General features: G+C 38.0%; 1 protein-coding gene across 3 annotated transcripts in view; it reads right to left on the reverse strand.

Annotated features, from left to right (window-relative positions):
* The window catches only part of VWA8 (von Willebrand factor A domain containing 8), a 359,206-nt gene that overhangs the window by 92,346 nt on the left and 253,033 nt on the right, over positions 1 to 13,827 (reverse strand). For all 3 annotated transcript variants that reach the window (XM_027116169.1, XM_027116168.1, XM_027116171.1), the window contains exons 36-37: positions 6,672 to 6,753; positions 2,640 to 2,844 (exon numbers count right to left, since the gene is read on the reverse strand). In XM_027116169.1, coding sequence (XP_026971970.1) covers positions 2,640 to 2,844; positions 6,672 to 6,753 — 287 coding nt within the window. The remainder of the gene's footprint in view (positions 1 to 2,639; positions 2,845 to 6,671; positions 6,754 to 13,827) is intronic.

A 13,827-nucleotide genomic window follows, 5' to 3' on the forward strand; every position in this document is an offset into this window, starting at 1 on the left:
ATAAGTGGTGAATGGCATGGCAGACTTTCTGCCTGGCCTTCACTCTTGACCTAAAGGATCATCTCACGACCAATAGGAACCGCTGAAGAGGCTTGTATAAACCTCCCCTAACAGCAGGTCTGAGGCTGCCTCAAACTACTGGAGTGTAAACCAGGCCTTTTAATTTCTATGATGTAAAGTAAGTCCATTTGGCCACTAGATGGAGATCAGGTTACTCTGCCATTGACAGGGAAGCTGCTGGCAGTCAGCAAGTGATAAGTATGGTACTGAGAAGCTATTCTCTTTTCTCAGTACTTCTATGGAAGGTATTTTCCAAGAGCCCAGATCAGGAGCAAACCAATGTTGAATAAAGGGTCCATAAATGAGGAGTAGGTTGAGGGATTGATTAGGAAGGTAGCTGTAAAAGACACATTTTTGCTTGTTATTACCATTGCTCCTGGAATGACTCATATTTAGATTTGGTTGTACAAGCTACTTGTAAATAGTAACATAAGCTGGTCTAAATAAAAGCAATTAAGTATGCTGTCTCATTATTTACCAAGCAGTGAGAAGGAAGAGGAGAGATGTGACCAAAAATTACAACAACGGCAGATGATGTGGACAATGAATTCTGTCTGTTTAGACATAAAGATATATGCTCATAATTTGCTCCAAAGTTTGAGTATGTGTGTAAGTGTATATTTTCAATATCAACAAAATGGATCAAGAAACATCAGAGATGGAAGGAGAATGTTAGATAACATTCTAACGTTCTAATTTTACAAATGGAACTATCATTCAATTCTGAATTATGTAACTTTATTACTGAATAAGTTATTTCTATTATAGCTGCACTTTGAACTGGAGACATAAAGTTACACATTTCCTAGAAAATGTTTGGTTTGTAGAAGGATCAGATACTGCCTTGTATAATATAGCAGAGTATTTTGATTATTTTTGAGATGTTAGATACTATATTTCTGTTCATTTCTAACTTAGAAACTATATATATTCATTCAATACTTATTCAGTTACAACTGATAAACTGAGACAGTTAAAAGAATCCATTTGTTGTCAAAAAGCTTCAATTTCGTATATATGAGTATAAACAAGCATATCTGTCTACTGTGTACCAATCATCATGCTAAGGGCTGGAGATACAGCGATGTACAACAGAGGCAGGAAAGTCACTGGGAAGAGGAGAGTTACATGGTTAAAACACAAACAGGGGTTAATTTTTGTACCAGTGAAGACCCGTTATCAAAATCATGAGTGACACTCCTTTTAAAAGTTCTGTTGTGAAAGATAAACTTAATTGTTATAACCTTGTTATAACACATGAGAAATTGAAATAAAATATAAGAAATTCAAACACAATAGTATTTACTATTAGGCATCAATTACTGTAATGAAAAGAGGAGCTTAATTCAAAGGGAGAAGAAACTAATCTTCAGAATAATGAAAGAAGCAGAACCACAGTTAATTAATTTTCTAATTACTGTCATGGATAGTGACCAACATTCAGTCTGTTACTATGATAGATCCACTGCACTTAATGACATGTTTATTTTAGAGTAATACATTTGTTTTAGCTTAATTAAATTAATATACTCATACCCTTTCAAAAGGATTTGGGGCTGCTGGCCTATATTGGTTTGCGATTTTCAAGATGTTCCTATAATCTAGGAATATGTATTACTCATTTACAAATACACATACACACACACACACACACACACACATATTTCTCCTGTAAGGAATATCACAAAAATAACCACAGAAAGTAGTAACTATTAATCAGATATCAATGGAGTAGTTTGTAGAAATTTCTTATCTTGTTAACTGGTTCTTTACAAGAGCAACACAGTTGGCAGGAACCTACCTTTCTTTTTGCTGGATAAAAATGAAATGTAAACAAAGAAGTTTTCCTCTGAAGGTTAAAATAAATAAATTACAAATAAAATAAATCCTTTTACAATTCGGTTTAGCATTTATGGGTACACAGCGTTCCTCACTGCTCACATTAGTTCCAGACAGCAACTAGATTAGCTGGTGACTGAGCCATTTCTGGAGCTGTGGAGCTTCCTCCCTCTGTGGTGACCTGTTCCCATATTTCTTGCTAGTGCAGGGTTGGGTCTACTTATTATGACTGCTAAACTTCCATTCTCTGGAAATAAGGAGGTTGGTAAAAACACATCTCTATTGGATGCATAATTCTTCTTATCTTCTCTAGTCTAAACGTTTTGGCCTTACACTAATGCGCTGCGTTTTAGATGCTCAGTATTTCTGTTTCCTTGGTAGCATGGGGCGATGCTGACGACAATGGCAGAAGTGAGAACAGATGCAAAGGTGGTGCTGGAAACTGATTAATGCTTAAGGTTAAAAAATAAAAGTTGATAATTGTATTTGCATGTTGTGAGGTGAGGAACCTATATATTTAAGCACTGACAGACAAAAAAGGCACATTTTTACTTTTTAACTATCTAGAAGGATAGATCTGTCTTTTTCTGTTATGAGTCCCAAAATTATTTTAGCTATTTAAGTAAACTACATTTGAGTCACTGGGCCGGGAGTTTCCACGACTGTGGCATTTGCGACTAAATGAATGAATTTATAACTGAATGTGTACCCTTAAGAGGTAAGGTCAATTCAAATGGTACCTGCATAAGTCTGTCACCTTCTTGTCCAATCATGTTTCTCCATTCCATGAGTGACCGCTGCAGATGTTCCAGTCCAGTTTCCCAAAGCCGGATGCGACCTCCCATGTCAACAGTGACAACGCCACCTTTGCCCCACTCAGCCAGCAGTGCATCTGTGTCCGAGATAGTAGATAGCCACGTGGTATATGGTGAGAGAGAGTCTGACCTGCAAAAGAAATCAGTGTTCAACCAGTGAAGTCCAGGTAATGAAGTTAGTTTAACCTGATTTAGGTTCATTAAACTTCCTACAAAGAATTCTCATAGTTAAACAACACGGACCTACTGTACAGTACAGGGAACTATACTCAATATCTTGTAATAACCTATCATGGAAAAGAATCTGAAAAAGAATATATATATATGTATACGTGAATCACTTTGCTTACACTTGAAACTAACGCAACATTGTAAATTAACTATACTTCAGTAAGAAAAGTAATGCTTTAAAAAAACATTCTAATAGTAAGCACAATTAAAAGATAAGGTACCAACAGATCCACATGTAAGGAAAAAATACATAGTTATTTACTGGTTATTTACATATTCCTGTATTTGTAGATCCTGGATGACATTAGCATTCACTGTCAGGAAGAAAGAAACTCTACACCAACTGACACCTCACATACCCTCAGCGCTGGACACACTCCTTAGGGGTCTAAGGTCAGTGCTGAAACTAATGTCTTGTTTATGTGCTTTAATTGCATTTATATTTAATATTTTGCCTTTTCTAACTTAGAAAGTTATAAGGATTTATAATAAAGAATTTATATATTTCTTGTATTATATATTTCATACATATACCTATTTCTGATATTATATACAGAAATAGTCATTTCTAGGAATGCAACTTTCACCTATAAGAGTCAACTGCACACTTCCTTTACCTCAGTATAGCTCTCACGACACGAAAGAAACACAGATTATAAATTCTAATTACGTGTTGGCTCTCTAAATACATCTGATATTTTCTGTATGAAATAAATGGTCTAAAGGGATGATCTAACATAATAAAAACATAATACACTATCAATGTAGATTTGTTAAAACCACAAAACTACTACATAGTGGGTAAATTCTTATAATATACTAAAGAATAGATCAAGGCGACTTTAGCCTTTTTATCAGTCTGCCTTAGTAGATACTAAACACAGAGTGACAAAGCCAGATGTGGTGGAACATGCAAGTCTTAGAAAATGTTTATATGAAGAGAACAAAAACAGTAGGATGGAAGAAGTGTTTCAGAACTACTTCACAGTACTAGAAGGACTCAACGAAGATAACATTTGATATAATACAGGATTCATCTCATGGTGCTCCCTCAAAAAATATTTGCCTTAGGAAAAGAATTAGTAGGTACAGATGGTGAAGTAAAAGGGTACTCAGAGTAATGAAATTTCTCCACCTGTGATGTTTAAAACTCTGCCGCAAGTGCTCAATATGAACGATTCTATTGAGCACAGTACCTACTGGTTGCTTATTTAACTCTCCGCCATGAAACTTTACATTTACAGGGGCAATTTCTTCAGTATGTCAAAAATGTGCTTGAAGATATCACATATTTGCTACAACTTGCACGCCAGGTCTAGAATCTCTTCTTCACCTTTTTTAAAAAAATGCACATTCCCTTTATATATAATAACGAAGTCTTTAAGGAATACATAGAATTATAGTAGAGTGAAGCCCAGATTTATATACTCCTGTATATCAGAGCTAAGTAGTATCATTTTACAAATGCAAATAATACAAAAATTTGAGGAATAATACTCACATTTTACTGAGAGTGAAAGTGATGTATTCATTTTGGCCCTGCAGTCACATATAGTTTTACTGTGTTTTCTATTATTGGAAGTTAGCCATCAAATGGAAAATTCCTGCTATCTAGCAAAATACTAAATTTAAGCAACCAGCAACAAAACTGAAATCCAGATGGGTTGTTCCCTTGGATTACATATATGCCAAAAACGGCAATAGTTAATCTCAAGAGAAACTCAGGATATACTGATAATGAACAGACTCTAAACCACATGGCATTTGAAATATGGCAAGTCCAAATTGAGATGTTCTGTAAATGTAAAATACATACTGGGTTTCAAAGATGCAGAAGAAAAAAGGAATGTCAAGTATTATTAAAATGTTTATATTAAATACATTTCAAAACAGTAATACTTTAAATATAATGGGTTAAATAAAACACTATTAAAGGTAATTTCACCTGTTTCTTTTTTTACTTTTCTAATGTGACTACTAAGAACATAAAATTACATATATGGCTGACATTCTATTTCTATTGGACAGCACAGCACTAAATGAATGAAGTATGGTGATCAGCTGGCACTGGCTGAATATATATAGCTGCCCTTCCAGATGTTACTTCTATGGCAGGTATAACATATGGTTCATACAGAAAGTTAACAGAGAAAAGCACTGAAATAAAAAGCTAGGGTCAATTAGGGAGAAATTAAGAGAAATATTGAAAAAAATCATCATGCTTTAGAAATGTAAAAAAAAAAGGTGTTCTTTTCTTTTGCTACTTGAACTAATAGTATGTGTTTTTTTTTTATGCGGTACGCAGGTCTCTCACTGTTGCGGCCTCTCCCGTTCCGGAGCACAGGCTCGGGACGCGCAGGCTCCGCGGCATGTGGGATCTTCCCGGACCGGGGCATGAACCCGCACCCCCTGCATCGGCAGGCGGGCTCTCAACCACTGCGCCACCAGGGAAGCCCTAATAGTATGTTTTAATGAACATACAATGGAATAAGAAATTCCCCCAAATGACAAAAAGCTATTTTTCATTAAACTGACACATTAAGATGTTCCAAGAAGACATTCTTATATATGTTGGAACAAGTAAATCTATTTCTTTGGATAATACTTTTATTCTTCATATTTCTCGAACCTGACTAAAAGGTCCTAAGAAATGAAACTGTTTCTGAGTTATTCTGTACTGTCACGCTGAGCAATTTTCTTCTGGGAGTTGGAGGCGTGGGTCAACAGGAGGTCTGGTGACGTCTGGGTGACTGACAGGGGTAGCTGGCCTTCCTCTGACATTGGAAGCCTCTCCAGGCTCCTTTCCCCAGGATTTTGGGTGAGCCTTTAACCACTGTGTTGTGAGGCCTCAGTTGCCTGTGAGGGAGTACATGTTAGGAGGGGATGTACATCAGTCTATACAAAAGCAGGCACACGCTTAGGATGAGAAAGGGAGATCGGGCATGGATGCATCCAGAAAGGGATGGGCTACAGGTGAGGACACATGTGTCTGTCAAGGGAGAGATGGAGCATCATTGCTTCTCCTTTTATACCCTTAGTCTAGTTAGTTTGAATGCTTTGCTTCCACTGCTGAACAGTAATAAAAGCAGCCAGTGGTAACGAGCTCCATTCCAAATCTCTGGAATCCTTTGGCTACTGTACAGCCTTCACGACGGTAGATGCTCAGTTACATATTTAAAAACAATATTAAACCAATGCTATTTAAACTCCTTTGACATCTTGAATACATTTACCTCAGAAAACTAATATACGGAGTTAATAAATATGAAAAGTTTTGCTGTACTAAAAAATGCTGTTTCAAAAAAATTTATCATTAGGACAGATCAACAAGGAAAAATGAAGGCTTGAAGGCTGTTAGACTTATACCTAGGTAACATTTAAACATTTTTCCAGAATGAAAATAAAAATGGCAGTAAAGAATGCAGAACAGGGACTTCCCTGGCAGTCCAGTGGTTAAGACACCGTGCTTCCACTGCAGGGGGCATGGGTTTGATCCCTGGTCAGGGAACTAAGATCCCGCATGCCATGCGGCATGGCCCAAAAAAAAAAAAAAAAAAAAAGGAATGCAGGACAGCAAGATATAAACCAACTGTAATTGAAAAAACCAAAAAAGAGCTTGCTATTTAAGGAAGCAAAAAGCACACATTTATTCAGAGTACACGATAAGAATTCACTCATTTTTTTAATCTGACACACAAGCTAAGAACAAAGGTGAAAACAGATTACCCAGGAATAGGGATGTATCGGAGTCTCTTTGATTGGAGATCAGTGACTTCTATATAACCAGCTGTTTGTGGAGGGATAACATCTGCAAACAAGTCAAGACACGAGCCGAGGGTTAAATTACTGCATGATACAAAAATAGGACCTAAAGAAAGCATGGATGCTGCTAAAAGTGGAATGAAGTTTAGAGCGTAGAGCAGAACTCTGGGACCCACTTGACAAGGTCCTGGGCTGGCCAATTCCAGCCTTGAGGCGAGACTCTCAGAATTATGTTTTTGTCAGGGAACTACAGAGACTGTGAAACAGATGCATGTTAGTGATTCTTTACTGTCAAGAGCACTACCTAAATTCCTTTCATTTTCTTTGATAGCTTCCCCAAATGGGTCAATGTTTTATTTTAGCACTTACGGTTTATTTGAAAATATTTCATCATTTGAATTCTCTTTTTCCTTCCCAGGAAATCACAACGACGACGGTATAACACAGTGGAATCAGCACCTACTTTGAAACTGGACTGGCCTGGTAGAAAATCCTGGCTCTGATATTTCCTAACTATGTTTTACGCTGGCCAAGTTAGTTCTCTGAGACCTGCCTTCACCATTTGTAAAATGGGGATAACGACAGCATCTGAGCATCATAAACATTATTTGCACCCAATTAGTAGTTGTTCCACCCACAGTGGCTGTTACTATTAGGACCCTTCAAGACAAGAGAAGGTGAGGTGAGGACTGAGCAGTGGGGCGAGGACTCTGGGTCATGAAGAATATGAAAAGGCGGGGAAGGAGAGGGTGATGAGATATGGGGGAACAGAGTCCTCAACTCCAATTCTAGAGTTGTTTCCCAGCAAATTCCAGGCGTTTATTGACTTTTTCCCCAAAGCCCTGAGTACCACCACCATGCTCGTCATCACCAGCTGCCACCACTGTGTCAGCAACACTGCATCAGGAACACTGCTTAGTCTTTGTAGATAGTGTTTTTAACACTGACAACAACAAAGACCTTGGATTCCTGTTTGAGAGATGAGGAAGTAGAGACTTAACAGAGGTGGTATAATAATGGGACTTGCCTGGAGAGTGATAGATAGAGAAGGCTTTCAAAACCAGGCCTTTCTTCTGGCTTTAAGATCTCTGCTCTGCCCACCGCTCCACAAAGATCCTACCTGAGCTGACCGTAGGGCAGCAATTTAAAAATGCCTTATTTTACAAAATCTTGGCCACCAATGTCTCTTTAAAAAAAAAAATCCCCCTACAAAGAACCCATACTCTTAAAGAATTTTGTCTGTTGTCTACCTCTTATTATAATTTCTGATTAGAATGAGATATCCGGAATGTCCACATTGAATTTATCCAATGTAGTTTACAAAAAATAAGAAACTTGGCATTTTAATTTCATGTTTGCAGCTGAAGTTTTTTGAGTAGGCCATCTGAAAACCTCAATATATCTCTTATTTATTCAACAAACGTGATCGAGCTTACTTTGCACCAGACACTATACGAAGCATTGGGGATACACAGGAAAGAGATGTGTGTGGTTCCTGCCTTGTCTGAGGAGCCCACAGCATAAAGAGGAAAGCTCCTTTTTTTTTTTTTTAAATCATTGTGAGCCTTTAGGGACTTCGAAAGGATTTTAGGGTGGGAATCACAGCCCTGGGGCCAGGTATGAGCTGCAGAGCTAGGCACGGAGTGGTCCCAGAGGGCAAAAGGGGGCAGGAGGAAGGGAAAGTGATGTCCACGGACAGCAGAGAGTAAGGAAGGAGAGTTACTATGGTAACCCGACCACCCAGCTGAATTGGCCATCCTCAGATAGCCATTTGTACAAAGCCAACATGCTTATCGTAAGTCATGCACCGCCTGCATTGGAAACGTTGCCTGGGATATAAGGTCAGTCTTGGACAAAGTTTTGCACCATATATCATTTTTGACAGTTCCTGCGGCTAGCACCTAACTGAAGTGGGTTGAATTACTTATAGACCCTGGTTCTTTGCCAAAAAAGATGAGTTACTGAAGCGGCTGGGATCACTAGCGCTGTCTAGCTAGCCAGCTGCATCTGGCCTGCCACCTAGACGCATTCTCCTTTTCACAAGTAGTAGTATTAGACTGAGCTACCGCCACCAGTGCTTTTAGACTGACTGAGAAAGCAAAGTAAGCCAACACATTTTAAGTATCTTTCTTTCTACAGCTTTCTTTCTTTCTTTCTTTCTTTTTTTTTTCAGTGTGCAAGTTAATTCCATGGCATAAAGAGGATGAGAAAATGCAATAATGGCTGTGTCTATTTCAGGAAGGAGAAAGCAAGAATTTTATTCCTTGCGCTAAAACATATTTTCACGTATCAGAAAAGGCAATTTGTGGCTATAAAGCACTTCAAGGGTGGTGGTAGTGATGGTGGTAATGGCACGGCTTGAAAAATAATCAGAATGGATGTTTCCGGATTTGAAAATAAATCAGCTCAGAATACATGATTGAATTAAGGAAGTGAAAACTGTGGCCAGATTTCCCTCCAAACTTAGCCAAATCCTTGTCTATCCATTTTAAATGTTTCAAAACTGTAGAGAGGATGGAGGTTCAGGAAATTTCCATTACATTTATAATCCAGGTGGATTTCGAAGAGAGGTATAAATAGTTCAGGATTAGTTCACTAATGATTAAAGGGAAGTCACTGCTGCAGCATTTAGTGCGCGGTTCCCATATAGAGTGGGGACAGCTTAGACGCACAGTGCGAAGGTTAGGAGGGGGTATAAAAACCGTCAGACAAAGTAACCAAGAGCATTTTCAGAGGGAAGATGAAATTATATAAAAAATTCACTCCTTCAAGCAATGTAATTTGATGTACTTCTGTTAACTACTAGGTTAAATGTACTTCTGTATTCACAGATTAAAAGAGTGATGTGTGCCCTGAGATTGTGCTGATACTGAATCTTTGAATTTACTCAAAGTTCAGAAAACAGTACACTGCTTTCAATCAAGAGTCATTATTTTGTATTTAAAGAGCTGAGGCCTATGATTTAAAGTAAAAAAAAAAAAAACCTAATGTTTAACTAGAAGGAAAATGATTGGAAGAAAGAAGTAAATCTCTCCCCATCTGCATTAACCACAATTTATACCATCTCTGTAAAAGCCACCAGGAGAGTAGCCTTTACAATTGCTATTGATTTCTTTAATAAAAGGCTGATGTGCATTAGTTCCTGACTAATCAGGTGGTGGGATTCTATTTACTTTAAAAAGATTAATTTAGCTTGAATTACCATTAGAGATCTATAGGCACATAGATTAAAGAGTCAAACAGACGGAAGGAAAAAATCATCAGCCTTGACTTTCCTCCTCTCACCCCTCATGTTCTGCTCCCAGAGATGCTTTCAACTTCTTAAAGCTGTTTCTTTGGTATTCACCTTCATCCTTATGGTGCTGTCTTCATGTTTTAGTTTTAGGCATTATTTATTGACTTCTCACCATGTAAGATGAGAGTTTAACTCTTCACATACCCCTCCCCCTGCCTACCACCTCATTTTTCCCATCCCCCAGTACATTTATATGAAAATTTTTCATTAGATTAACATCCAGCACTTATGTTGTTATGATTATATAAATGCTCTGTACAGCTGAGCTATGCCTTATCATAGCGTTATTGCTTTTTCTTTTCATGGAGTTAATAATCATGCTTTGTTGTTGGTTTACTTTTTTATGTACCTAGCACAAATTCATCCTCGAAGTTTTCCCTATGTCAAAATTTCTTAATGTGTTCAAATAGTTGGGTTTATCAACTTCACTGTCTTGGAGGCATCTCTCCTGAAATCTTCTCAACTTTTCTAATCCTAGGAATCTGGTTGATTCCTAGGCCTGTGCACAGCTAGCATCCTGAGATCTCCCTTTACCATTCTCTTAGGATTTTTTTTTTACAGCCCACATTTAAAAAATTATTCCTGGGCTTCCATGGTGGCGCAGTGGTTAAGAATCTGCCTGCCAATGCAGGGAACACAGGTTCGAGCCCTGGTCCAGGAAGATTCCCCATGCTGCGGAGCAACTAAGCCCATACACCTAGAGCCCGTGCTCTGCAACAAGAGAAGCCACCGCAATAAGAAGCCCACGCACCGCAACGAAGAGTAGCCCCTGCTCGCCGCAACTAGAGAAAGCCCACGCGCAGCAACGAATACCCAGTGCAGCCAAAAATAAATAAATAAATGTATTTAAAATATTATTCCTTTGTGTCAGACACTAACCTAAGCACTTTCTATACATTTGGAATATTTAAGGAACATTACCTTAAAAAATGAGGATAAATAAAACTCCTAGCAACCAAGAGAAAAATGGCAAAAATATATAAACAGGCAATTTTCAGAAGAGTAAATCACAACATATAAAAAGATACTCAAACTTACTAGAAATCAGGGATGTGCACAATAAAAGGTCTGACCTTTGCAAGAGAAGATGGGGATGGTGAGTAGCCTCATCTTTTATGCTGCTGGAACAATAACTTTGGGTAACAATTTGGTAATTTCACTCTTAGATATATACCCTACAGACTCCCCACATATACACAAGGAGACTGGTACAAGAATACTTGTAATAGCAAAAAATTGTAAAGAACGTAAACGTGTACCAATAGAGAACAGATGAATAAACTGACTGTGCTGTATGTACAGCAGTGAAAATGAATGAAGTGTGGATGATGACAAAGATTCTCTGCTTTATCTAGAGAGTCTGGTATTAGTGAAAGGATAGACACATATTGTGTTGGCCAAAAAGTTCGTTTGGGTTTTTCCGTATCATCTTATGGAAGGTGTTATGGAAAAGCCCGAACGAACTTTTTGGCCAACACAATATAGATGAATGGAACACAAACAAAAATCCATAAACAGACTCACATATGTGGTCAGTTGATTTTCTGAAGAGGTCCAAAGACAACTGAATAGAAAAGGACAATCTTTTCAGCAAATGGTACTGGAACAATTGGCTATCCCCACGCAAAACAATGAGTCTCAATCCACACCTTGCGCCATATAAGAAAATTAACTCAAAGTGGAGTACAAACCTAAGTGTAAAATCTAGAAATATGATATTTCTAGAAGAAAACATAAGAGATTTGGCCCTTCACCAAAATGGGAGAAAATGTTTGGAAAGCATGTATCCGATACTGGACTTATATCTAGAATATATAAAGAACACTCAAAGATCATTAAAAAGAAAGCAAGTAATCCAATTCAGAAAGTGGGAAAAGATTTGAAGAGACGTTTCCCTAAAGAAGATAGATATGAAAAGATGCTCAACATCATTTGGCACTAGGGAAAATGCAAATTAAAATCATAATGAGCTATCACTACACACCTGCTAGAATGGTGAAAAACTGACAATACCAAGCACTGAAAAGGTGGCAGAGCAACTGGAACTTTCACCACTGCTGACAGGAATGCAAAATGGTATTGCTCTTCTGGAAACCAGTTGGGCAGTTTTATCATATGACATAAAAATGCCATTCCTACATATTTACCCAAGTGAAGCAAAAACTTATGTTCACTTAAAAATCTGTGCAAACATGTTCGTAGCTGCCTCATTAATTATTGCCCAGAACTGGAAACTATACAAATATCTATCAACTTGTGAATGGATAAGCAAACTGTGGTATATCCATGCAATGGACTATTACTCAGCAATAAAAAGGAACAAACAACTGGTACACACAACATATATGATTCTCAAATACATAATAGTAAGTGAAAGACACCAGACTCAAAAGACCACATACTGTGTGATTCCATTTATATGACATTCTGGAAAAGGCAAATCAATAAGGACAGAAATCAGATCAGTGGGGGTCTGGGGGAAGGCAGAAGGCTTGATGGCAGAGTGGCACAGGGGAGGTTTTTGGGGAGATGGAACTGTTCTCTGTCAGTTATGGTGATGGTTACACAACTGTATGTATTTGTCAAACTCACAGCACCATACACTAAAAAGGATGAATTTTACTCTGTGTAACTGGTCCCTAATAAGAACAAATGAGAACAATAAAATACTTAAATAACAACACTCTGTCTGATGTGTGGAGAATGGGGGGTGGGGGAAGAATGGAAGAGGGAACTCTGTCAGAGGGCTACTGCAGCGTTCCAGTTCAAGATGGTGGTGATTTGGATGTTGGCAGCTCAACTGTAGACAAGTGGGTGGACGTAAGGTATATTAAGGTTGTATCAAAAGGACATGTTGATTGATGATGATGTGGAGGATGAGGGAGAAGTATCAGGGCTGACTCACTGGTTTCTGGGTGGATGAAGGTGCACTGAATTCTGGTATAGAATTTCTTGTAACTCCTGGAGTGCTCTGCAATGCCTCTGTACCTTTCTCACGGGGTTTTCTCTTCCTGGAACAATTCCTTCATCCAATTCCCTCCCACTGTTCTTTCAAGAGTCAGCTCGGAATCACAAGCCTGGGTTGTAAGCTTCTCCTTTGTGTTTATATATCACCTTGTGAATATGCCTATAGCACTGCACTGCAATTGTCAGTGTATTCACCTGCCTCTTCTACCATAAAAAACATTCTAAGGAAATGGTGATTTATTTGGAAGGAACTAATTCTAACATTATCATATAACCAGGACTTTTCAAACCCAGTAACAGATTATTATAATGTGTTTAGTATTATATTTATGAAGTCCACACTAATATAATGAATGTAAACACAGGACAATATTACTACCACTATGATGCAAATAACAATCAGTGGCTCAATGATCAAAAATTTTCATAATTATCCTTTATGATGAAAGCCAGTGTGGTTCAGTAAGCATAGCTGTGGCCTTGGGTTGGAAGACTTTGGTGCAAATCTGGGTTCTGCTGACCACTGCTGGGGAGAACCCCGGCAAGTTACTTTACCTCTCTGTCAGTTTCCCTGCATATAAACTTGAGAGTACATTAATGATAGAATGGGAATTTGACGATTAAATGAATTTATACAAGGAAAAGTGATCAGCACAGGACCTGGCATAAGATATGCAGTAATAAACATAAGTTGACTTTCAGAGCACTGGTAAGTGAATCAGGCTGCATAAGTCCCTGGCCTTTAGACACAGGAGTTTAAGGCAAAAGTCTTAAACTCCTATGAGAAGTTTAGTGAAACCCTTCTGAGCACATATAGGTCTTTTTAGCTACTAAACCCTGTTAAAATTATTCATATTC

The sequence above is a fragment of the Aethalodelphis obliquidens genome, unplaced genomic scaffold (assembly GCF_003676395.1).
Source record: "Aethalodelphis obliquidens isolate GAN/ISIS:26980383/991018 unplaced genomic scaffold, ASM367639v1 scaffold16, whole genome shotgun sequence".
In the NCBI taxonomy this organism is placed as follows: Eukaryota; Metazoa; Chordata; class Mammalia; order Artiodactyla; family Delphinidae; genus Aethalodelphis; species Aethalodelphis obliquidens.